We start from the raw sequence: 26,849 nt of genomic DNA on the forward strand, positions 1-26,849 counted from the left end.
CTCATGTAATTGCAAACAGACAGTAATAAATTAAGGGTTGATTCTGGTGAGATGTCCCCTTCCCTTCCCAAGACAAATGCTTAATATTTTAATAATTATCCTGAAGGAAAACATGGCATAATCACCTGATGGTTTGATTATATCAGATCCATTGGGAGAGTGGTAAATAAGATCAATTCCTGACAGAATTATCTGGACCGTTGGATGAGGCACACCACATGTGTTGCTGCTTGCAATATTAAAGGAATAATAAGACAGTGATTTGTTCCAGGCAGTTGACTTTATTCTGAAAATAGACTCAAAAAAAAAAACTTGGTGTTGTTTTGTGGAATATTAATTCTAGAATGACTGTGCTTTGAAAGCTTTCTCTGGGAGCTGATCTCCCAAAGATCAGGTGTGAGTGTCAAATGGAGAGTGGTGAAAGAACAGGGGGAAGCATACTGAGGTAGAGTGAAGCTCTAGACAGTGCTTGGATAATTATGTTGCTCAAAGGTTGGGTTAGCTATTTATTGTAAGGAATGTCATGAAAGAGCAAGGTTGTTATTTCTAGGAGGTTTATCTTTTTATGCTTGAGGTGTGGAAGAACACAACTTTTATAGTCTTTGTAAATAAATTAATTGCAACCAAAACCTAGCTAAATTGTTGGTTTCACCTCTTTGCTGGAAGAACTCAGCAGATTCTGAACTTTGGGAAATGGCTTTGGTTAAAAAGGCTCAGAGATTCTCTTGTTGAAGCACAGCCTTTTGTCTTGGGCCATCCTGGTGGTTTGTGCTAGCAAGGGAGCTGTGGTGGTGGCTGACTGGAGAGGTTGTTGCTGGTTGTTAACTTATTGCTACTTGGGAGTCTTGCAGGAAAAGGGCTTTTATCAGAAAGTGTTGGTTCATCAAGTGTGAGCATTTCTGTGAAAACCTATGCCATGAGTGTAGTGGGCTGTTCAGACATTGGGTGGAACCTGGGATCAAAGATGAGGAAAGCCTTCTGGCCCCTTGTGACCACGTTCTCCTGATGCAGGTTTGATTTGGGCATTGATCTCTCACTCTTGAGTCCTCCTGGATGAAGAGCCTGTTGACTGATCTGTGGAGAGTCTTTCTCACTCTGTGCTGTTGGATTTGTTTTAAGTGTTGGAAGCATCTTGATACTAAATCAACATTATGGATTTGAATCTGAGGTTTCTGTAACTTAGGAATGCATGTCCTGTCTGCTGGATTACTTTAAAGAATCTACAGAAAAAAAATTTGAGTGCTACTTTTCACAAAAGATTACTAGTCCTGGGTTAATTCTGAGGTCAAACCATGCCAAGATGTTTGATTTTCATACTTCAGCTGGAAAGCTGTGACTGTTCTCACTTTAACACTTGTTTTAGAGCAGGAATAAAAGTGTTCTCCAGCAGCTCCAAGAAAGGGCAGTGCTGCAAGATGGCAATGATTGCACCATAGTTGGAGAAGAGGCATGTGGCAGAACTCCATAACTGCCTAGAGATATTACTTATAATCCTCTTATTCAGTCATGTGATACCAACTACTGGGATAAGTCATTAATCACAATATTAGTTGCATTCATGTCATACAGGCTTGTTAACTCCAACAATGTCCTGAGGAAATTGCTGCTGAGGAATCAAAGAAGAAAAGTAAAAAGATAACAAGTTTCATTCCATATCCATCCATTTCTGCCTTTAAACTCCGGGGAATATGCCAGGATGTAGCTGGCAACTTTAATTGAATGGTTAATAGAAATAGCATAGATAAGTTGCATTTTTGCCAGCATCTCCACCCCTGAAATAAAAAGAACAAATTTGAATGTTGCTAAATACCAGTTTGCTAATGACAGACATTAATTATTATCTCCTTTAAATATGAGAAATAAAATAGATGGAACCATTGATTAGGAAAGGGGTGGTTTGGTTTCAGAAACAAATTACTGGAGAGGGAAATCCCTCTTCACCACATGTATGTGAAAAGTACCAATTTTCCTCTTAGTGCAGTGAATTTAATATTTATCTGCTTTGCTTTAGAAAGCAAATTTCTGTAATTTTGAAAGGGTACTATTTCAGTCACTTCCCTGTGCTTTGAATTTGAGCCTCTGGAAGGGTTTTAGTTTAGTAAATGCAAGATGAAGTGTGTTTTTCTGTGCCCAGTGAGGCTGATGAATAATCTAATGAACAGAAACACTTCATCAGGCTGGCATTTTAGTGTGTCCATTTTTTTCTACTTTACATTATCAGTCTACTGAAAATCATGATTTACGAGGCCAAGAAAGAGCTGTCCTAACTCCACTGGATTTTAAAGTAATTTCTCCATTATCTAGCTGTTCTTCTTAGCTTGCAAATGAAATGGATGGTGGCACGGTCTGGGGCTTATAGCACTTATGGCACCAGGATATTTCCCAAAACAGCTTTTCTGCTAGATTGGTTTAGATGGTGAGGGCAAGTAGGAATTAAGGACAACCACAGAGCACAGACTGCAGTGAAGTTTAAAGATGTGCACTGCAAATTCCTTCAGTGCAGCCATCCTGCTCTGTGCCCTGTGTGTTGGAAAAAGCAGCCCTTTGTCATCAGTGTGAGGGTTGAGAAGCACCAGGCCCAAGTCACCACAGTGAATTATTAGATTATCGATTAATCTAGGATTATCTGAAATTATCCATTAAATTTTCTTTCAATCCAGTCCAGATTCCAAAACTTAGGGAGGCAAGTGTATTTCTGGGGTGAGAAATTGCATCAACTGAGGTGTCTTTAAAGTCTCGCTTTTTTCCTTAAAAAAACCCTACAGAATAAGAACAGATGAGGTTGGAAGGCACCTCAGAAAGTCATGTACTCAAGGAGGGCCATTTTGAATGTCTCCAAGGATACAGACTCTACAACTTCTCTGGATGATTTGTGCCACTGCATGGTCACCCTGATGGTAAAAAAAGTGTTTCCTGATGTTCAGCCAGAGTCTCCTGGGCTTCATGTTGTGCCCACTGCCTCTGATCCTGACCCTGGGCACCAGTGAAAAGAGCCTGGCTCTGTCCTCTTTGCTTCTTCCCCTCAGGTATTTCTATATATTATGAGAGCCCCCTGAGCTTTCTCCAGCCAGAACAGTCCCAGCTCTCTTGGCCTTTCCTCATAGGAGAGATGTTCCAGTCCCTTAATCATCCTCACCACCCTGCTCCTGAGTGTGTCCATGCACTGAGGAGCCCAGAGCTGGGCACAGCATTCCAGGTGGGGCCTCACCAGTGTTGTGCAGAGGGGAAGGAGCCCCTCTCTCATCCTGCTGGCAGCAACACTCCTCTTAATGCAGCCCTATCTTTGTCAAAAGCACATTGTTGGCACCCCACTTTCTCCTTGAAAGAAAAAGAAAATGGAGAAGCACCTGAAGTAAACACATTGAGAACAGGTGTGCTGAGGGTGGAGATTTTGAAAGGATATCCTTGTTTGACTGCAAGTATTTTTGAATATTGCCTGCCATACAGAGCTATCTGATCTGTTCCAGCGTGTAAACAATTGAAATAGCAATTGTTACTCCTTTACCATATTTGTCTTAAGTTGTGCTATTTGTCAGGGTGGATTAGCAAGGTCTACAGAGAGTTTTTGTGTCAGGAATTTATCTGAGCTTGCCCTTCAACATATTTCTCAAGTCGTCCTTATTAGACCTCTGTGCCTGAAGATATTTTGATTCACTTGCAGAGAATTGCACCAGACACAGGTGAATGCTCTAAATGTGTGCAATATATAAACCCTCTTTCCTGTCAGAGGAAAGGTGCCAGCAATGGCTGCCCATAGGATTTAATTGTTTTCCTTGCACTAATGCCAAAGTTTTTTACTTTCTGCCAACGTGGCACTGTCTGAAACCCAACAGAATATTATTTAAGTTGAACAGATTGAGGTGGAGGGTTGGCAGAAGGGGAGAGGAGAAAAAAAAGCTGTAGTTTTTTATACAGACTCTAATGCTTCTGGTGAGAAGATCTGTTTCAAGGAGATTCTATTTTGGCCATAGTTATAGTTTTGTATTACTTCTCTCCTTGAGCCTGTACTGAGTAACTGTCCCAAATTAGAAGAATATCAGCTGGATTTGTGTCATATGTTGGAGCATTCATTAGATTAAAAAAACCCACCAAAATAAGCCCGACCATGATTCTTTTTTTTTTTCTGAATGGCAAGCCATGTGGTTAATTCCTGTGCTTTATGTTTGTTAAATATCTATCCTCAGCTCAGAGTTGATACATTTTAGCAGCGTATGTAGAACTGTAGGCATGATTTCTTGTACAAATCTCAATCTATTCCTGTTTCTTGATTATTTTGTGTGTCCTTTGTGTTTGATTTCTAGCTCGTTTAGACCTTGTTCCCACGAGGCTGATGTATTTCTAGAATTGGATTTGTATCTGCTTTTTAAAAGCAATAATACAATTAAATCAGCTGTGCTTCACACCTTGTGTTTTCTTGCAGAACTAAAGACAGCATGTACCATGCCCTGACCTATGCCACCATACTGGAGATGCAAGCTATGATGACATTTGATCCTCAGGACATACTGAATGCAGGGAACACAATGAAGGAAGCTCAAGCCACCTGTCAAAGGTAAGACTGGAGCAATTCCATCAGTAAATAGTTCCTTCTTGGGAAAGTTTTGAAAGACTACTGGATACAAAAGGAAATGTAATCTTACAAAAATAACAGGAAAACTGAGGTTGGAAGGGCATCAGGAGGTCATCTAGTCCAGCCTCCTGCTCAGAGGAGGATCACAGCACATAAATGAGCATGTTCAGCAGTCTGTCTTCAAAACTTCAGTTTACCACAATATCTGATTGTTCTTGTCAATTAGAATTTGTCCTACCTGTAGTCCTGGCTCTGCAGTGTCTGGAAGTTGTGTACAACGTTCAAGCACTGCAGAATGTTCCCATGGGTGATGGTTGTACTGCAGTTGTCTGTCTGAGTCAACTGTACTCCCACTTTTGCACCCACATTCACCCATACACACAAAAAATAAATCAAAACACCCCCTTATCCCTCTCCTTCATCAAGACAGATTTCTGTGTACAAAGGGTAAGAGACAGATCCCAGAGGACCACATTGGCTAGGTTCTCTGTGGACTGTGCTGAAGTTCGTGTGTGTAGTGAGATAGCAGGGGGCTGGTGAGCACTGGAGGCATGTTAGAGACTGTGGGGGTGGCTGGCTGAAAGACACGGTTCTCTGTTGTTGATGCTCCTTCTTCAGAATGACCAAACTGACTTTTTGCAGATTTAGGAAGAAATCTACTGTAGCTGATTCTATCAACAACCTTGTGCATAGGCAAAGCCTTGAACACTTCACTGAAGGTAACATCTTTCACATGGGTAATGTTTTCCATTTTTATTTATGCAACTTGAATCCTGTAGAACTGTTCACTCTGTGTGTACTTGCAAATTGTGAATTCACTGACAAAATCCCTAATCTGGATTTGCTGTACCAAATTTTTGGCCATTGCTGTGTAACCAATCCAAAATCATTGATCTTGTTGCTTTCTGACTCAGCACTCCCAAAAATTGCTGGGTAAAGAAATATCTAGAAAGAAGTATTGAAAGGCCTGTAAAGGTTCTAGATCCAGGAATTTATAGGAAGCACCAGAAAAATTTCTGCAAAGTAAAGCCTGTAAAGGTTCTAGATCCAGGAATTTATAGGAATTTATAGGAAGCACCAGAAAATTTTCTGCAAAGTTTCTGTAAGTGCATGTCACTTCTGTTTGGAGTTAAATCAGTAGTCTAGAACTGAAACACTACAGCAAATTTGGAAAATATTTTTCTCAGTTTGAGCTCTGTGATCTTATTCATACATTAATGGGCTAAGTGTTTTTTAATTACTTTCTGACTGATTGATTTGTTTTCTTCTCTCTGTGTGACATCAGAGGAAATCCATGCAGAAATTTGTTATGCTGAATGTTTACTTCAGAGAGCAGCACTCACATTCCTCCAGGTATGGATTCCTGCATGGCTGTTGGGGGGAAAATTATCATACAGGTTTATTTTCCTAAATGGACTGATAGAAGACTATAGTTTGACCTAATGGATCTTTCATCTGGATCAAGTCTGGATTTTATCTGCGCTATCTGATGGGATATTAGAATGTTTAGTTTTCCCTCATGATTACTGAAAATACTTATCTCAAGACGCATGGTGCTGAGTGCCCTATGACACCTTTCCCCACTCCCTTTTGGATGTGTGAAATGTAACTGCAGCAAGCACCAATTTTCAAATGGTGTGCTGGGATATCAGATTAAAAAAAGAAAAAAAAAAAAGTAAAATATGAGATGGCCATTGAAGCTGTGCTGGAATACAAGGAAGACTTTTGTTTGAGTCTGGCTGGTGTTTGCTCTTCCAAGACTGCTTTCTCACTGGTTTGTTCTTGAACAGCAATTATGTTCTGCATAGCTATTAGGCTCCACACATGCTTTCTCCTTAACAGTGCTGTCTGTCTTTAACAAAGGGGAGCTCTCCCTCTTCTTTGGATTTTATCTGTCTGTCCTAATGAAGCTTGATTTGTTTGATGGAGCAACATTAGCAGTACTTGCTAGGGCTCCAGCATGCAATTTTAATTGTTAGTCACAGTTGAAATAACTGATTTTTCTTCTTGATTTGGCTGTACTTGCTGTATGAAAGTGGGCCTCTTCATCTATCATAATAAAAGCCACAGTCAGAAAAAGGCTGCTGCTTCTTGGCTCAAGGGTGCTGATAGGAAATGGAATGCAGGTGGTGGTTTTATAGTGTTTGGGAGTTGCCAGGTGGGCTCTGATTTATGTTGCTTACAGTTTATGAACCGTGTAACCTTTTTCAGCCATCTGCTAAGTCCCTCTGCTAGAAACTATTGCTTCATAGCAACACCCATAATCAGAGGAGTTTCTAGTAGTTTCTAGAGTGCTGCTGATGGACTTTGAAATGACCAAGGTGTAGCTATCTGTTTCCATTTTCCTTTGGGATGAGTAGCCAGTTTGGGTGAGATCTGAAACTATGGAAGGAAGACTTTTGAGAACTTCTCTGTTATGTTTATAGAAAAGGAGCATTTTAAAGCAGTGTCTCTTCATTTTAAGCACTTTTTTCACAGATATCTGTTTATGAAAATGTTTAAAGAAACATGAGATTTTAAGAGTACAAAACCAATTTCTTGTCCTCTTTTGCAAAGGTCTCTTTGCTTCCTGTTCTCTTCTGCATTTAATTTTTCATGAACACATGAACCAGTTTGAAAAATTTAACAGACGCACTTGGTTCCAACAGCTACTTAAGTGGGTTCGTTTTGATGCTCAGTAAAAATTACCAAATCCAGTTGAAAACACATAAAATGTAGTCTCAGCATTTTTCAAGGGCTGAAAAATTCTCACATTGGCTATCCCTGTTGGTGGTATCATTCTGAGTGTAAACATTTTAAAACCATCTTCCTTCTTTGTTCCACTTTCCAGTCAAAGGAAAATTTAACCTTTACACATGGCTGGGTGTGTTGCACCCCCCAATATGCTGTACTCATTAATTCATCTAAACCATGCTATTTTCTCCACAATGCCCTCTTATGATTTTTCTGTGATGGTATATTCTGTTAAAACACATGTAGACTCTCAGAGTTAAAGTAACAGCAGACATCAAAACAAACCAGAATGACTGATTGATTATGTAAGTGAGGCAAGAAAGTGCCTCCAAAAAGTTATGAAACTAAAGACTCTCTAACTAATGGTCCCCCAGATACTTTTCTATAATTTATCAGTTTGTTACAGCTTATCATGCAACATGTTATCTTCCTAGTATGGGTCTCATATATATATATGAATATTCAAACCAGAAAGAGCATATCCTGCATAATTTTACTGACCCTGCTTCACTCTTAGGATGTGAAACTGTATTCTGCAGACTCTTGAGGACAGGCAGTTTACTTGTGGACATTTGCTGGCTCAGCACCAGATAGATCCTAACTACACTGAGAGAAAGCTATTTTTTGAGAGAGCCACAAATGCATGTATCTTAGGTGGCATCTATTAGCTGAGTCCCTGTGTTCATTAATGCAAATTCAGCTGGTTCAAAGGTGACAAGGGCTAAACTGATCACAGAAAGCATTAAAATAAAATGCCTGTGTCTAAGCAGAGTAAAAAATATTTTAATATGGAAAGGAAATCCTAAATCCATGTATTATGTCTTAGAGGCTTATATTGTCTGTGTCATGCTGGTTATGTTCCAGGTACGTATTAATCTTCAGAAGACAAAAACCCTCTATAATGCTTACAAATTCATATTGCTAATGTGTTTCCATTCCAACAGGATGAGAATATGGTCAGCTTCATAAAAGGAGGCATCAAAGTCCGAAACAGTTACCAAACCTACAGGTGAGTCAGAGGGATGATGTCATTTAGTGCACCCTATCAGTAAAAAGTGCTGCTGGTGAAATTATCCAATTCACAAACTCATTACTGTTGTATTTACTGAGTCTTTATTATGGGCCTCACGTCTACAGATTTTCTCAGCCCAAACAGATTTTTCCTTTGCATAACGAAGGACATTAACATCATGGTTGATTTGGATTGTGCAGTGGACAGTGGACAGTGGACCCTAGCTCTATTAACTCCCAAGGTTTTCCTACTTCAAGTACTATATCCTTGGAATTCTGTCCAAAAAATAATTGTTCTAAATGATGTACTGTTCATTGTGTCAGCATAGCAGAATTTACAGGTCTTGTAGGCTTTAGGCATAATGAAATGGCATTTCTTTATAGTACCAGCTGCAGCTTTTTAGAGCATTTAATACCAGTAGCTGAATCACAGTAAAAAGTGAAGGCTAAATATGCATAGTATTTTCTTTATTTTAGAATTATAAATTTTGATTCAGAGTGGGCACAAAATGTCTTGTGTCCAACAGACACAAAACAGCATCAAGTCAAGCTTCTCCAGAAGTCCACTGGAAGGGAGAGAGATGGCAGTGTCCACATTTGTGTGGGTTGAAGGTGGCTCTAAATGCAGGTCCAGAAGACTACACTTACAAGGAATAGGGCTGAGTCTGTTGGCAAAAACCAATCAAAAACATGTGACAGCCTGAACACAAATACATGATTCCACTAAAACAATGTTTTTCCTCTCCTAATAATTAACAAAATAAACTAAAACAGTAGTGTAAAAACCACATAGCTATAGAAAGCTTGGAGGCAAATTGATTTCAAACTGAGCCGGATTATGTGGGAAATAAAGGGATACTACAAAGCTGACACCTATGAAAGTTAGAGAAATGAGTGAAAGTAATTTCTGATGCATCTGCCCATTTTAGAATATTTATTATAATTGTCTTTTCCTATATTAAAAAAAAAATCTTTTGAACATGCACTTAATCTAGGGATTAGTGAAACTCAAGTCAAATTTGCTAATTTAAATTTAAGTCTCATGCACTGCTCCATCATCTCTTTTTGCAGTGGCAAAGTTTGGTGATGCTCCCAACAGCCATCCTTGAAACATTTGCAGTCTGAAATGTGGTTGGATATTGACTGTGTCTGTTTGACAGGAATTCCTCTCCAGGATTCCATGGTTTTTAATTGATAGTAATGTGACAGAAATGATTTGTTGATAAATCCAACAAAATGTAGATGTTGTTCACTTGAGTGAGAGGACAAATTGGCCTTTTTTAAACTGTTGTTCAGGGTAATGAGGTTACTTTCTTACTGAATTGTAATTAATCATGTTATTTAATCTTGTGCATTTCCAGGGAGCTGGACAGTCTCATACAGTCCCCACATTATGTCAAAGGAGAGAGCCATCTTCATTTTGAGGGAGGTGTAAAACTTGGAGTTGGAGCATTTAACCTGGTATGTACCAACATTCTTATCCTGAGCTAGTGTCCTGCTACCTCCTGAAAATGCCTCTAACTTGAATTCCTGAGAAGTTCCACTTGAAGTTCCACTCAGTTCACACTGATGATGTGGTTAAATTAGGTGTGTGCTCTGACAGTGCAGGATCCCAGTGTCTGGTCTGAGCACATCAGATAGCAACACTTCAGAAATAAAGAGATTGCTGCCCACAACGTGGTGTGAGGGCCCAGAGAAGCCTTGCCCAGGAGCACCAGTTGCCTCTGCCTGTCAAATTCCACTTACTCTTTACCTGGCACTTGGAAAACTAGCAGGATCTAGGCTGTTAGCAGGGCTGTTGGAAGGGGTAGGGTACATGAATAAAGTTTGAGGTGCTGCTCCAGCCACTGTTGGCTGTTGTTGCTTGTGTTCTGGCCAAAAAGCAGATGAGCAAATGGTGCAGGATGGTTCCTGGGAGGGGTCTGACCCAGAGATGGTGAGGGGTGATGGGCTGCAGAAAGTGCCTGGAGCTTCCTTTTGCTTGCATTGCTTTGCATGAGTCTGGCACATGCCCAAATATCAGATTTCCTGGACAAAGAACAAATATGGACCGTGTGGTATGAACCCAGCATTTCTGAAACATCCAAGAAGTACTGGAGTTACTGAGCATGTGCTGTGTAAACATATTTCCGTGTGGGGCATCCTGGGGACACAAGGTGCCTATATCAAACATAGTTCTGTTTAAATTGTATGTAAAATATGGCAGGTATATACATTTACCCTGAAAAATGACATATAGCGATGATTTTAGTAATTTTATTAATTATTTCTTGTGCTTGGAAATATTGTAGAAGCCCATTGGTAGCTGAAAGGCAGAAAGTCTGTTACTGTGTAACTCTTACATTTTTCTCTGTAGACATTGTCCATGTTTCCTGCACGGATTCTGAGATTATTGGAGTTTGTTGGATTTTCTGGGAATAAGGTAAATGTGAACTAAATAATGTTGGTACATTCCCCTCGCTCTTCAATTAAAAAACGGAGGTAGGAGTTTCTCTCTCCTCCCTCACATTAGCTGTAACCCTCTGGTATCACACATGTGCACTGTGGCACTGTTGCTTTCATGCAGCTCAGTTTTGCTTTATATTTTTTTCTGAATTATTGCACTTCCAAGGTTGTAAGACCATTGTTCAGTGTTGAAACAGTTGTGAAACATGGTAGAGGCAATGGCTAATAGAGGGATGTCAACATATTTAGGTTTTTAGTTACTGGTCTTTTGAGGCTTGACAGGGGAAAACAAAAATCTATTTTTTTTCTGCTTTAATAGCAACTGGAAATTTGAGTGTGGCACCTAAATTCTCCTGCCTAAAGGAGTAAATGCTTTTTTTGCCTGTAGACCAGTCTGACTTACGTTGTTTGAGCAAGATGTTTAAGGAAGGAAGTTCAGTAATGGAGCACCAGGAAACTCACTCTTTTATAATACTTTCTATTTACAAAACAAGTTTTAAGGAGAAAAGTGTCTTTTTTATATTAGAACTGAAGCCTTACGTGGCAGGTGGATTACTGTCATCACAATTTTATTGGTTTACAGGAAGGATCTTATATCTGAAAATAAAATGTCTTATTTAAAAGCAAGGAGCAGAGTGTGGATTACAATTTAGAAATTTCCAGGAGCTGACCAGGAGCTATTTCACAGCAGTAAAGGCAAAAATCAAATTGTTCTACCTGTCAGTTTCAACAGAGCATTTAAAGGAAAATACTCTCTTAGAAATGTAAAGGCAATTCACGTACCAGCAGAGTTCTGAGAATGCTTTGGTGAATGCTCGTCTTACTCCTGCAGATGGAAATTGTCCCTCCAGTTGAGTTTTCATTTGGCCCTGGGATTTCTTGCATGGCTGTGAGTGGGCTGATATTTGTGTTGATGAGTCAGCTCCTATTACTGTTCCTTAATAACTCACTGAAGCATGACTGGATTACCATAAATTTGAGCAAAACCCCTGTTGTTTGCACACCATACAAAGGAGCGTTTTAAACATGTTAGTCAAAGTTCATTGATCAACTATGAATTTATTTGTTGAAAAATTTATTTTAACACCCTAAAAAAGTCTTTCTGCATTTAACATATGTGAGTCAGGTGCCTAAACCCAAAAGCAAAATTACAATTGCATGTGCAGTTCTTTCCAGTGGTGGTTTTCCAAAATTTCCAACAAGACAGTGGGCAGGAGTCTAGAGGATGAAAGAAACAGTGGCAGAGGAGGAGAGAAAGTTTGTTCATTTGTGCTGCACTTGTCCAGGAGATTTTCATACGCCTGGGTTTGATGCTGCAGTCTTTTCCTTTAAATGCTTACTCTGAGTATCAGATTGTGCAGCAGAGTCACGGTTAGTGCCTTGAGCTGTTTGCAGATTATCTGGGAGAGCTATAGTGCACTGCAGGACAGCTTGATTTTGGTGTGGGTCGTGTGTTTATTAAAACTGGATATGAATTTGCATTGTGTGATCCTCCATGATACCAACCTGCCTCAAAACCAGCACATTTACCCCTGGGGACTCTCTTTTATCTCTGACTCATGTCATGGGGAACAGCAAATGAGGACATGCCCAAAGCTCCAGCACTTCCTAAGCCATTTGCAGGCACTGTGGACATCCTGATCAACTTAACAGCAGTCTGGAGTCTCAAAATAGCAGGTGGGATAAGATCAAGAAAATATAAAAAGTAGCCTGAGGCCATGTTTGTTCCCTTCCAGTCCAAGATGTGCCAGCTGTGCCCTTCGCACTGTTTAAGCTCCTTTCCCTTGCATCCTTACTCAAATCGTGGGCTTATTTGTGTTCACTAGCACAGGCCCCACATTTGGGCAGTGAAGTTGAGTGCAGTTTTGCCCAGTTCTGAGAGAAGAGCCTTGTGGGCAGGGGTGTGTCAGGCACCCCGTGCTGGGGAGCACAGCAGCCTCACTGGGCAGTAGGTGGAGTGTGTGTCCCATCTGCGCTCGGGTGTTTAATGTGACTAACCTGTGACGTGAGAGCAGGAGACTCCTTGCACTGTCTTCCTGGAAGCCTGAACCCTCCCCACTGCCTCCTCTGCCAGGTCTCAGGCTAATATTTGCTCCTCTGCTTATTTTATAGGTGATTACAAATGCTGTGCTGCTAAACGGTAGAACAGTTTGACATGAGCCTACCATATGTTAAGTGCAATTTGTCAGGGGGTCAGATGACAGTGTGATTTCATGAGAAGGCAGGAAAACTGTCAGATGGAAACAATTTCTTTAAAAAAAAAAAAAAAGTATAATTTGAACGTGGGAGGAAATTTTTCCCAAAGCTGAAGAATATTCTTGATGTGTCAATTTCTAATAAATTGAATTCCAGTTTCTCACCAAGCATCTCTTTTGAATTGCATTTTGGTCTCTTCAAGTTTTAAATGAAGCTAAATCTACTATTATTTAATGGGATACATTCAAATGCCCTGTCTATCAGCTTAATTAGTCAATTCTTTGTAAAGCTGTTAGTAGTATCCATCCTCCTTGCTAAACCTGCAGCAATGTGATCAGGCCATGGGAATGAACGATGACCCTGCTTTCCTTTCATTGTCAAGACCCCTAATTAAAAGAATGATTTAAAAATAACATCCAAGAACTTTTGCTTTGAGAAAGTCGATGGGTTTTAGTCAGTAACAGCTGAAATAAATATGAACCAGTCTTGGTGTTTTCTGATAATGATTTTGAGCATTGTCCTTGTTCATCCTGAAGTTGCTGTGGGAATCCCCAGTGCTCACATGGGGAGTCCTGAATGAAGCATTGGATGTCTTGGGACAAGAACTGAATCAATGAGATACTGATATAATATAATGTAGTGACAGTCCTGGGAATTAGATTGTGGGATGTCATGAGGAACTTGCACAGAAAGCTGAGTTACCACACTGGATCATGTCTGCTCTGTGCTCTACCTTATATCCTTCAGAGTAGTTTATATTTTGTGTGAAAATAAAACTGAAATGTGTTAGTGTCAATTAGGGAAATTACAAAAATGTCTTTCTGGAAAAATTATGAACACTTACTGCCTTGACATCTGTTTAATATTGTCACCGAGTGCCCTGTAATGGACTTTGTTTGGAGGCTCATTCCTGGTGTTCTGGGATTGCTTCTATCAGTTGGGACATAGGTGTGGGAGGTAGTTATAGGTCATTTATGGTTAAAGGGTGTGTCCTGGCAATTAAATATAATGTACTCACTGGTGCCAGTGCCTAAGTGAGTGCAGTGTGTTTGCAGAGTTACTCCTTAGGCTCAAGTAGCTGCTTGTGATTTGGTTCCCAGAGCCTCAGTCTGATCCCGGAGAGCCTTACATTGCCCAGCTCCTGGCACTCCCTTGGCTGATGGGGATTGCTGGCTAATCCCTGTAGGCTCCCTGTGGAGAAAGGGTGGTGCTTGAAAAGGTGATTCATGTGCCTGATCGTGGCTGCTGTGCCAAACTCTTCCTTGGAGGAGCACCTCTGCCCCAGCCAGGCTCAGAGGGAGCCTCAGGAGGCCAGCTAGGGAGAGTGGGATGTAAAACATGGCTCCCAGTGACATCCTTCATATTCCTATTTTATGGGTATCCCATTGTAAGAGAAGCAGTTTGCAAGAGGTTTTTTTGAGGAGAAGCACCTTTGCTGCAGTGTATTCTACAAGCAAGTATTAAAATACTAATAACAACTACTTCTAGATCTCTTTTATTTAGGCTGTGTCTTCTACTGATTGTTATTACTTTAATATAGAAAGTGTGGGATGTTCAGGTGGCAGAGTGAAAAGTAAAGAGCCTTTAATACCTCTGCTGGACCAGATAGGCTTATGGACATTCCACAGAGTGAACTAACTTGCTCAGTGAGCTCCTCATGCCTGTGTAACTACTCAGTTCAAGAATTTAGAATTAAGGGTGTCAGATTTGCAGCCCTCTTCTGATGAATGAGCAATATTCTTAATCCAGTTACTGCAATCCAGGATGCAGTCCTGTGTAAGATGGGTGTGGGTTCATTCCTTGTCCATACAGATTATAACTTTGTGTTTGGCTGTATTAAAATATGCTTTTGAGACTAAAACATAATTGAGATCAACTTGACAAAGCTTGCATTGTTTTATATGACAAAGTCTGTTTGAAACATTCTTCGTGCTATTCACATTAATTTTATATTTATTTTTATATCATATGGAAGATACCAAATGCTGTAAGGCCTAGTGCCAGTAAAGGCTCAGTGAAATATCAAGCCTGAAGATTTTTCATTGCAAAAACATGTGCTTTGGAAATATACTTTGGAAAATTTTTTTGCCAAAATTCATTCCACAGAATGTTTTATTTTATTTCTACCTTTAAGTGCTACTTTTAAAAAATACAGATGTTTGTGGGTTTCATCTGGGCAGTTTGAAGAAGCTGAATACATCATATTTTGTTACTTTTTTGTATTAATCAAACTTTTCCTCTCAGCAGAAAATGAAGCTGGTTTTATTTTGCTAAGCACTTGATTTCCATTAAGTCACTGATTTTCTGTAATGATTTTACTGTCTTTTAATTTCTTCTGTAGTGACATTCAAGTCAGTATTTTCATTATTTTGTCCCAATTAGATGTTATAATAATTGATCTGCAAATATGAGTCATATTTTTCCTTGTAGCACTAATTAATGTAATACATTGAGTTTTCAAAATAAAAACCAAGAGAAGCAAAATCACAACCTCCCCTATATTTATGTGAAAACAATTAACTGCACTAGTTAAGTGCAAAAATAGATGTCTGAAGAAAATGAGAATATGATTACAGGCTTCAGTGTTTACACAGTAAGCAATGAAGGTGTGGTGGTGTAACATCCCTCAGTCAGCAAGGACACACAAAAGATGTAAATCTCTGCTAGGATCGTGCTCTGAGGGCTCTCCCTGATGCCTTTCCTGGTGCCTCTGATAGACATCCCTCAGGGTTCCTATTTATAGTGTAGCTGGTTTGAAAAGGTGTCCTTGTAGTCACACACATCATGTTCCAGTGACCTTCCAGGGCAGTGATGGAGTAACTTTGAAACAGATTTTGTCCCAGCACACAGTGGATGTCTTACTGTGCATATTTACAAGCAGGCAGATCTCTTGTTTGATACATTTGCATATTTATATTCTTGCTGTTGATATAATGGAACTAGTCCTAGAATGGGCTGATAAATGCTCTTGCCTCAGGAACTTGAATCCCTAAAGTTGGCTATCCATCATGCTGTCATTCACTATGAACACAGTGTTATCCTTGATTGCTTTAGTTCTTCCCAAAGGGATCAGAAATATTCTTCTTTTCATCATATTTTTCCACTGCTGGTAGTGGGCCAACATCATTGCAAAGCTCCTTTTGTTCTTGGCATTCTTTAAAATGTCTTTTTGCCCTGACATATTTTCCTCTGTTCATTGCAGATTTTATTTTCTTGATACCTTTAACTCTTCTGTGCAATGAGCTGCAGCAAACAAGAATACACTGTACAATGGTGATGTGTGGGTTTTGTTTTGGTTGTTTTGTTTTTAAAACCCTGTGTTTAGTTTCTGGAATGCTGTTCAGCAGCCCTTGGATCACAGTGATAAGTTGTCTCTCGTTTTCTTATGTTAACCATGTAATACATCCCAAGTTGTTGCTCTGTCACCAGGTGTTTTCCAGGCTAAGCAGTAACTCCATGAAAAACTATTAGATAAATGAATGAATAGGTGTATTTTTATCTTTAATTGCTGAGTAAGCAATCAGTGCCTTTTGAGGAATTTTTCAGTGCCTTTTAGGGAGTTTGGTGAGTGAGCAATCTGTAGCTGACCCTGCAGAAGTTCAGCTAGCAAAACACAGCCCTGGCTCTTTCCCAACACCTTGTCCCCCTCCCTGTGTTTGCACAGGAACATGGTCTGCTGCAGCTTCAAGAGGGAGCATCATCATACAGCTTTAGGTCGGTGCTGTGTACCATGCTGTTGCTTTGCTATCATACTTTCATGACCTTTGTGTTAGGTAAGATTGTTTATAATAACTCTTGGATTTGATTAGTTCTTGTGGGACACAAAGGGGGAAAAGATGATTCCATCACCTATTTGTTGGTGAATAGTTTGTTTGCAACGAGATTAAATGTAGGTCATTTGTGGGCCATTTTACGGTAATCATGACTGAAGAGTGTGTTTTAATTTTCAAGATGGAGGTTTTTTAACAGGTGAGAAGGGAGATACTGGGGATGGCCAAGAAAGTTGTGAGAACTGAAATCTGTTTTAGCCAGGTGCATTGCTGGGGAGGTTAAAATAATGGCTGTAAGTGATAATTGCTTTGTTGACATTGGATTGTCTTTGGGAGGTGACAGTTTCCCTCTGATGTGTAATTCTGTGTTATCTCCTGCTAAATCAGTCTACAAAATGTGTTTGTCTGTGCCTGAGTTTTCAAGTCAGGAAGCACAATGTTTTCAGGGCTTCCTGCTGCTGCCTTAGAGCAGCACTAACCTGTATTTATGCTTTACTTGTGGAGAGAGGAACCAACATGTTGGCCAATTGAAGATGGAAAATCAGTACCTTGCATTCCTGTTCTCTTTTTTTTATTTTGCTTTGTTTTCTAACTATTTTTATTGCTTGCATTTTTACACATTCTAGGGACAGGAAAAGGAAATGTTGAGGAGGCAGAAAAACTACTTAAGCCTTACTTGGCACGCTATCCAAAGGTAAAATGAATCATAATTTATTTGGGGTGGTCATTTAATGTTTTCATGCCAAAAATGAAAGATCTAGACTGTACGGCCAGATTGAAAACTGTTATAGAATACTTGTGTTTTTATTATTATTTATTACAGGGAGCCATATTCCTGTTTTTTGCAGGCAGGATAGAAACACTAAAGGGTAATATTGATGCGGTAAGTAATCATTTTGCTCTTGAGAAAGTAAATTTCAAAAGCTTTGGAAAAATTCCTCCAGGAATGTTATTTCCTTTTTTGGCTAATGCTTCCTCTGGCTTTGGCCTAGATGTAATTCATAGTTTATTGAATTGCAAACAGGAATTTTGTACACTATTTTGACTTGTTCCTCCACCTCATTTTGCTACCCCTCTCAATTTCTGGTGATAATGTAGTCCACCAGGATTAATGACACAGTTTTGTCATTGTCTTTCCCATCCTGCAGCAGATTGTATCTTTAATGAGACCCAGTGGTAATCCTTTGCCTTCAGTGTGAACAGAGCCATAAAAGACTTGAAAAAATTATTAAGATGAAAAATGCATGCCCAAAACACTCTGAGACAGAGTATCAGCTGGTGTGCAGGGCAGTAGCTCCCTTGAAATCCATGGAAGTGCAGCAATAAATGTCAGCTGAGCATCTGTCCTCTGCCTTCAGTTTCCTAATTTCCCAAGACACAAACATTCATTTTGAGTATGCTTAGAAACATAACTTTAAGGAATGGAGAGCTCTGTGTCAGGGTAAACTTGCTAGCACCAGGATGACTGTGTAGCCAAGAATCTCTTGGGTGAAGCAAACCGATGTGATTTTGGGAAACAATGGGCTGGCAATAATTGGGAAACTGCAGGAGCCATGCAGGCAGGTCCTGGAGCCCCAGTGTGTGTTACAGCTCCTCTGAGTGTGCATTTAGACCCGACTAAGGCTGTGTTTGGAAATCTCTGTGTGCAGGCAGTCAATAGGTACGAGGAATGCTGTGAGGCTCAGCAGTACTGGAAGCAGTTTCATCACATGTGCTACTGGGAGCTGATGTGGTGCTTCACCTACAAGCGCCAGTGGAAGATGGCTTTTTTCTACGCAGACCTGCTGAGCAAGGAAAACACTTGGTCAAAGGTAAGGACAGGAGGGCAGGAGGCCTCGTAGTATCTATTTACTTCCAAGCAAATTGAGTTGATTTTTTTGTAGCTTTGAAGGTGCAGACTGTAAAGTAAAACCTGGCCTGCTGTGACTGCTGCAGAATGATGTGAATTGCAAACATCCAAATCTGAACAGATGGTGGGCAAGCACAAATCTTTTGGGCCCAACTGGTAGATGAAGAGCAACTTGTTAAAGATGCTGTGCATTGACTGGTTGTGTCATGAAATGTTGCAATTAATGGTGCAAGTTGCCATTTCTTTCATTATGCTGTGGATAAAAGCTCTTCTGCTGGTGAGTGAGGTTAGCCACAGTGGTGCCTCCAGGGTAATAAATACAATTAGAAGTGGCGCCTATCCCTGTGCATCTGGAAGGGAGGAGCTCTTCAATACAGAACCCTGGTAGCTCTTCTTCCTTTCTCTTCCCTTTTTACCTTTTAAAAAATATTTTCCCTATTCCAGTTAGTGGGAATTTTCATGAGCTGGCTTGACTTCACAGATATGCCGGGCAGGGGCTTAGCAACGTCAATCACCACTTCCCTTGGGATCCATGAGCTTTGCCCCTCCAGGTTCATTAGATGGTCTTGAACTCAAATTTCTCCTGCCCTTGGCAGTTTACCTCACATTCTCTGCCTTTGCTTTCTGTGACTTGGGCAGGGAGGCTCTGGGGCACTTGATGGTGAAGCCTGAGGAAAAAAAGTCAGAGTTCCTCAGTCTTCTCCAGATCCTGAGTAAGCTTGTCTCCTGCTTTCTTCCAGAGAGGACCCACATTTTCTCTAGTCTTCCTTTTATCACCAGCATACCCATAGAGTCTTTCCTTGTTGCTCTTTCCATCCCTGGCCAGACATCAGGGCTTAAGTTTTCCTAACTTGATCCCTGGCTATTCAATTTCTCTGTATTCCTACCAGGCTACCTGTCCTTTCCTTCACCATTTGTAAGTTTTCCTTTTTGTGTCTTGAATTTGTCCTGGAGATCCTTTTTCACCCACGTGGGCCTCCAGGAGTTTTTGCCTGACTTCTTTTTTTGGGATGCATTGCTCCTGGGCTTGGAGGAAGGGATCCTTGAGTATTAACCAGATTTCATGGGCCCCTCTTCCCTCCAGGGCTTTATCTTGTGGTGCTCTACCACACAGATCCCTGAAGAGGCCAAAGTCTGCTCTTCTGAACTCCAGGCAGTGACTATTTTCTGGAACCTACTATTTGGGATATGTTACCAAGTTGTGGTGGGACACAGAGACATCTGTGTGGGACACAGAGACACCTGTGGTGGGACACCTAATCCATAATATTAGGTTTTTTCTCTGAGCATGACCTTATCTTAGGTTTTCTAGCATGTGTTCCTAAGAGTATTAAAAACTTATCTTTACTCAAGCGTGAGATTTGTTCTTGGAATTTGGACACAAACTGATAAGCTGATACATACTAAGCAAACACATACATTATTTAAAAACCATATTCTGTATTCACTTTCAAAAATACTTATCTGTTATTTAAATTTTTGTAAGCCTGTAAGCAAAAGCAGCAACTTCTTCCCTTTATGTTGCTGTTTTGTGCTTTATATGAATAAAGGTGATGCTGTAAATTCATTTTTCTATATAGATGTTCTTCATTGCATTTGCAGGCTACTTACATTTACATGAAAGCTGCTTATCTCAGTATGTTTGGACCAGATGACTGCAGTCCTTTTGGAGACAACGAAGTTGAATTATTTAGGTAAAATTTGCAAACTCACAGTTACAACAATTTACTGTCTTTTCATGTCACAGTGTTGGGGGAACAGAGACAAAATTATCGTGCAAATAGCATTGGATTGGTAAGAAATTGCAGAGTTAAACATCCTTTGGACTAAGGTGGACCCTGAGTTTAGACAGCAGATTTCTCCTGGCCATACAGTGGCTGCTGTTGTTCCATGTAATACTGTCTTTTTCAGTTGCTTCCTTTAATCAAAATGGAATGTAAGATGTGAAAGCCTGCAATGGATTTTGCTGCAAGATGTGTTCTTCCTTAGTGGGAACATCAGCACAACTTGATTCTTGGGTTCTGAGTCTCAGGGAAGTAAGAAAAAATTAAACGTTCAAGTGAATCTATGCATTATAAACACAGTGAGATATCCTCAGTGTTAATGTAATGTTTAAGCTCAAAAAGGCTTGCTGGGGCAAAGAAAATTTGGTTACTTTAGGGTTTACAATTTTTATATGAAATCTATTTTTTTAAATGTGATTACATTACTCTTTTCAAGTTTTCTCTGTCTTTTTGTAATCATTATAAACAGATTTCACTGAATTTGGACTCCATTATAAAGGGGATAGTTTTAGTCTTTGGGAGAAATGGGGAGACAAAAGCCGAGTTTGCCTCTTTCTTAGTCTGTGAAGAGAGATGAGCCCTTTATAAGTCAGGTGCATCATCTAATTTAATCTTTCAGTGGGGAAGAGTCCCTCTCCTCCTGCTTGATTAAAGAGGAAGCCTAGAGATAAACGTGCCCTGCATAAAGACAGCTTTTGTGAGTATGTATTGCTTAGCTTCCCCGAGGTAGCAATAGCCCAGTGTGTAACAGCTTTTTTAAGTTCTCCTTAGTTTGATTTTTTTTGTTGTTGTTTTTAAGTTTGAATGTCTTCATCTCAGAGGTTCACAGGGGAAAAAATCCTTATGTTTTCCTTTAAACTTTCAGGATTGTTCCCAGCCTGAAACTGAAAATTGCAGGGAAATCTCTGCCCACAGAAAAGTTTGCAATTCGGAAAGCACGACGGTATCTTTCTTCAAACCCCATTCCTTTGCCTGTCCCACCTTTGGTAAGTAAGAAATATCCACACACACCCCCTCTTCAACATTTTTGTAATTTAGAGAAATAAACCCGAGATAATTGGAATAGTATCTTTCCGTGTTTCTAAGGTAAAACCTCTGCAGGAGACTGGAATGTTCCCAAAGCAAAGCCAGATGAATGCGAGGAATGCTGTAAAACTGGGGCATGCACCAGCCACAGGGAACTCGGCCAGCTGTTTGTGACACGTAAATGTGTTGCATGTGTAACTCATTATTCCAGCTATAGAGTAGCGTGCTCCCAACAGCTTTCTTTTGGTCCCCTTTGGAGGAACTTTGCCCTGGGTCTCTTCTGTCGTGTCACTTGCTAACAGAGCACTATAAGGTACAAGGGAGGGGTGGTGTCAAGGAAACAATGGAAGGTTTGGGCACTGCATGTAAGGAGCTGTTTAATGTGCCCCTGAATGTTTGCAGTTTGGTGCTCTCCAGAGCAGCTCATGGGTGCTGGGATGAAACAACTGACTCCTTTGGCCACCCCAGAAAACCACTTCAATTATTTTTTTTTTCCTTGTAGTGCTGGGAAACGGTGGCCCCTATTCCTTGTGGCCACTTACATGAGGTACCCATTGCACTTACAAAAAACTGTCTGCAAAGAGCATGTAAAAAAGAACATAAAAGGATTTTGAGTCCGGGGATTTGCCAAGTGCACTGGTGTTAACTCTTGCAGTGCTTTCAGCTGTTGTGTTTTTAAGAAGGAGATGGAGAATTAGTAAATATTCTTTAAGAAAATGCCAGAACAGGGAGATCCTGTTGGAAACCACTCCCCAGCCCACCAGGGGTATGTGACACTGAAATAGTTGCTACAGAGCATGGGTGTTCACCAGGGGCCACGTTCCACTAGTAAGACTGAAGTGAGAGAGATAATTAGGTTACTTTGATGTGCTTTCAGGTTTCAGAGAGGAAGGAGTGTACACGCCTGGGGTTTGACTGGGCTGTCCTGCTGGGATTTTGTCAGAGCAGGTTTCTGTACCAGGAGCTCTCGGGCCGGGCACCCGTCCTTGGCTGCTGTGCAGTTGCGTTTCCAAGGCAGCAGATGCCGCAGCTGAACAGATAAAAGCATTTTATGGATGTGGAACTGGGGACAGACAGGACAGACTCTCATCTCCAGATTTTTCTTTTAATTATCAGGAGACTTGCTGGAAAGAGTGAGTCCTCAAGCAAGTCTTAGCTCAGAGATTTAGTTTGAATAAATGTGGTTTCAATACTCCTGTTTGAAAACCATGTTAATGAATCTGCACTAGGTCCAGTAAGCTCAGCAGATTTTCCAATCAACAGAGACCAGATGGTGAAAGCAACAGTGACTGGGGTTAACATGCTGTTTCAGCTATTCTAGCCTGACAGCTTTTTGTGCCACAGTTCCACAATTCAGTTGTTCTATATAGAAATTTTATCCAAATGCTTTAAATTATCACACACAGATAAGGTCATGTAAATAAATAGAATAAATATATTACACACTGATCTCTTCTCTGATGATCAGTGACAGGGCCTGAGGGAATGACACAAAGCTGTGTCAGGGAAGGTTTAGGTTGGATATTAAATAAAGGTTCATACACCCCAGAGAGTGGTTGGGTACTGAACAGGCTCCCCAGTGAGTGGTCACAGCACCAGCCTGACAGAGCTCAAGAAGCTTTTAGACAACATTCTCAGGCACGGAGTGGGGTTCTTGGGGTGCTCTTGGGCTGGCCTCAACAATCCTGGTGGGTTCCTTCCAGCTCATGGTGTTCTGTGATTTTATGATTAAATAATGTCATGAGTGCCAGTTGTAAGTCTGTATAATATTTTCATCTTTCACTTTGTGATTGGTAGTAGCAACGGGCACATTTAGTGATATACTCTGAGAACCCAAATAGCAAATAGGAATTCAGCCAATAGTTTTTAATAAAACTTACTCTAAGGACAGTTGAATAATAAAGAAGTTGCTTTCTTTGGGAACATCAAAAAAAACTTTAGGAATGTAAGAGTTTACAGTTCAGTTTTAAAATTCTATTTGTTTGAAACTTGGCTTAAAGGTTAGAGGGTTTGGTTTTCTTTTTGATTTGTTTCGCTGTCCTGAGATTTCATAATTTTTCTGTGGAAACAATGAATTGCAGTTATTTATGGGTATTACTGCCTTTGCTAGGATGGAACTGAAAAACAAGAGGAGACCTTAATAAAGGGACAATTAGCCATGTGCCATGAATGTTTTAAGTCTGTTTTGTTGGTACTTGCTTTCTTCTGTAAGTGAGAATGTGTTTCCATTTGGTTCAAGCAATTTCCTTTGCATTGTTTTCAGTAAGTGGCTCTTGAGGTGTCTTCCAGGGCTAATTTGTTCTGAAAAACAGTGTAACAAGTTTTCAGTTGAATTGAAAATTCCTTTTGACAAACTGACTTTGTTTAAAGAACCTGTAACTTTTTCATCATGCAGAGATAAACTGAACTATTTGACAACTACATTTATCCAGTGCTGTAATTAATGGTGCTGTCATTTCTCCCTGACCCCAGGAAATGATGTATATCTGGAATGGCTATGCTGTAATTGGAAAATGTCCCAACTTAACAGAAGGCATGTTAGAAACTTTAAATGAAGCAGAAGAAGCATTGGCAAGGAGTTCAGGTAACCAGTGGTGGGGTTTAAGCAGTTACTTTACACTGCAATAGCTAGAGATATTATCTCTGAATAGAGACACATTCATTAGTAAAGTTAATTGGGTCACAGGAGGAACATAGATAATGAAACCATGAACTATTTATGCAGATAGGAATATTTTTTATTTTTAAGGTAACAACTATTTACAATAATATTAAGTGATTTTTCCATCCACAGGTGTGTGTTAGGAATGGTTTATGACCTGTGATAAAGGTCTGTTTATTTTGTTAGATCAACATCAGCATATTCATTGACTTCATTACTTGGATCCCAAATCTTTGTTATCCTCAGATTTTGTTGTCCTCAACTTTGAAGGATAAATAGGAGAGGAGCTGATTTTTTGTTGTAGAAGTGCTGTCAGTTTGTAATGTGACCTCTGGGTTGAATGTTCTGGTGTCACCAATGTGCTGCAGAAATCCAGGACACCAGGGATGGCCTTTCTGTCAATGAGCACAATATGGGATTGACCTGAAACAGCCTCTGCTACCACATTTTCTGTCAGTCTCTTAATTAGCAATCCATGAGAAAACTGAATTGGTGTTTATTTCTTGTCAGTCTTTCCCAGTTCCTGTGGGAGTGCAAGCAGTGTGCACAGCATTTGTCAGTTTTTCCTTGACCAATATTTGATCTTACTACTATTATATACAACCTTCTTGCAAGAGAATCAAGCCCCTGTTGACAAAAGAGCATAGGCTAAAACACTGCATTGCAGTCTTTTCTAGGGCCTTGAACTTCAGTGCAGTGAGTTACACAAGATTTGAAAGGGTTGCCTGAAAGACTGGCTAAAACTATCTATTTTTAATTAATTGAAAAAGAGAATGGGAAAATATTTTCAGTGAAGGTGACATCTTAGAAAAAGGCCTTTGACCTATTCACCTTCTTTGTTACCCATTTTGTTTCATCATTTTAAATAAGTGAAGTATTTCTCTGTTCCCTTTTTTTCTTAGTTGGCAAATTGTGGGTAAGGCTGCATTTTGCAGGGATTTGTAGGAGATTCATGTTTGGAGAACACTATGAGGACATGTAATTGAGAAGTGAGATATATTTTAAACATGACAACAATTTAAAATGTTGCCTGTTCAAAATACTGAGTTGCTGTATTCAGGCATATTTAATGAATTGGAAATGAGCAACCAAGCTGAAGATTTTTACTGTAAACTTATAAGAGTAAGCTGCCTATAGGGATTGGCTATGAAAAACCCTGCAGTTTTCTTTGATATGTATTATGCAGAAATTTTCTGATGGAGAAAGAGTGTTCATAGTAAGGATTTTGAACTATGTGAAGCTGGAAAGACTCTGGGCTCTCTGAAGTATAAACTCCAAAGAAGGTATGGTAAGATGTGAGGTACACATAACAAAGTTTCACATATTTTTATTTAGCCAAAGGAAGGTGAATTGACAGAATTCTTGCCCGTGGACAGGCCATGTTACTACAAGTCAGGAAGCAAAAGAGCTGTACAGGGCAATAAAGGCAAAGGGTTGAAAAATTGTCTAAATACTAACTAAAATTAGTTTTTAGGCATTAGAGCAGTAAGACTGTAGAATTGCTGTTCAGTGGAAGTAGGGAGGAAAAGAACAGCCCAACAATTTTTGGACAAAGTTTGATCAATTTATGAAAAGGTTGATGTGTGTTTGTCTCTGCATTAAATTAAATTCACCAACTAGTTCTTTCCTATGTTTCCATAGATGGATTGTACTCACACTAATGTTTGAAAAGTTTCCCTACAGGCAGGAAAGTCTTCTCTGTTGCAGAGTTTTCTGAAATGTGCCATTTCCTTCCTCCTGCAGCTACAGAACTACTGGCAGATGACCGGTGTGTGATAAAGCTGTTAAAGGGATTATGCTTCAAGCATTTGGGCAAGATCTCAGAAGCAGAAGACCACTTTAACTACATCTATTTAAAGTAAGTTTTCATACCTGGCATGTAGGAGAGCTCTTGAGTTTCAAGTAAGAGGAGATGCAACCATGATATGAATAGAAGGGAGAGGATTGCAGTATGTTTAGTGTTTGCTCCAAGGTATTTCAATTTTAATTTCCACTGTTATTAGCCATGTGTTGAAGAATTCAAAATCTTCAATTTTTTTATTTTATTTTAAAATAATTTGTAATTGAGGTATTTTCTCCTTTTTGGGGGACTGTAGGTGCACAAAATTTTTCAGATACCACTTAGCTTTTATTGTGCCCTGCCTCTTCCCAGTCATGAAGAAGCTGTACCCAAAAATACAAATGCCCTCTGCAGAGACAGGTGGGAGCATGATTACACTGGGACCTTCTGCACATCATGTGGTGAATGGCACCTCTTTTTGTCAGCTCACATGGATGGAGCTCATGATATTGTCATGTTTTGTAACATTTCCCTGATAATAAAGGCATTATTTTCTGATCCTGAGATTATACATACCATGTAGGATGCTTATGCAAAATACACATTTAATAACCCAGAAGGGAGCTTTGGATAGAGAACATGACAAGTGTTGTAACAGAGATTGATTGCTCCTTCTGATCTTAGCTAATCTCCTATTTATTTGTGTTTGGAGCTGTTAAATGAGGAAAACAATGTATCATTTCAAGGTCTCTACACTATTTCTTTTCCAATGCAGTGAGAAGAAGATAAAATACGACCATTACCTAATTCCAAATGCCTTGCTGGAGCTGGCAATACTGTATCTGGACCAGGATAGAAGAGAAGAAGCAATAAAACTTCTGGAAAAAGCAAAGTAAGTGAAAAGCCTGTGTTGGTGTCTGATGGATCAGTTTGGTGTTTCACTGGTTAGCAGGAAGCAGAATAATTTCATTAATATCATGGAAACTCATTTCCTTTTTCCAATGGGAGCATGCATGCCTTAGT

The 26,849-nt window shown here is 39.9% G+C and overlaps 1 protein-coding gene across 4 annotated transcripts in view; it reads left to right on the forward strand.

The window, feature by feature from the left end:
- The window catches only part of TTC39A (tetratricopeptide repeat domain 39A), a 44,383-nt gene that overhangs the window by 12,783 nt on the left and 4,751 nt on the right, over positions 1-26,849 (forward strand). For 3 of the 4 annotated variants that reach the window (XM_038144135.1, XM_038144134.1, XM_038144136.1), the window contains exons 3-17: positions 4,421-4,552; positions 5,213-5,289; positions 5,856-5,923; positions 8,248-8,312; positions 9,676-9,775; positions 10,671-10,736; positions 16,620-16,728; positions 17,352-17,419; positions 17,549-17,608; positions 18,375-18,536; positions 20,177-20,268; positions 21,224-21,344; positions 23,857-23,968; positions 25,790-25,904; positions 26,602-26,718. In XM_038144135.1, coding sequence (XP_038000063.1) covers positions 4,421-4,552; positions 5,213-5,289; positions 5,856-5,923; positions 8,248-8,312; positions 9,676-9,775; positions 10,671-10,736; positions 16,620-16,728; positions 17,352-17,419; positions 17,549-17,608; positions 18,375-18,536; positions 20,177-20,268; positions 21,224-21,344; positions 23,857-23,968; positions 25,790-25,904; positions 26,602-26,718 — 1,464 coding nt within the window. Of the gene's footprint in view, positions 1-4,420; positions 4,553-5,212; positions 5,290-5,855; positions 5,924-8,247; positions 8,313-9,675; positions 9,776-10,670; positions 10,737-16,619; positions 16,729-17,351; positions 17,420-17,548; positions 17,609-18,374; positions 18,537-20,176; positions 20,269-20,977; positions 21,056-21,223; positions 21,345-23,856; positions 23,969-25,789; positions 25,905-26,601; positions 26,719-26,849 lie in introns of those variants that run through there. The other variant, XM_038144137.1, reaches the window with a different exon arrangement.

This window comes from Motacilla alba, chromosome 8, assembly GCF_015832195.1.
Source record: "Motacilla alba alba isolate MOTALB_02 chromosome 8, Motacilla_alba_V1.0_pri, whole genome shotgun sequence".
NCBI classification, from domain to species: Eukaryota; Metazoa; Chordata; class Aves; order Passeriformes; family Motacillidae; genus Motacilla; species Motacilla alba.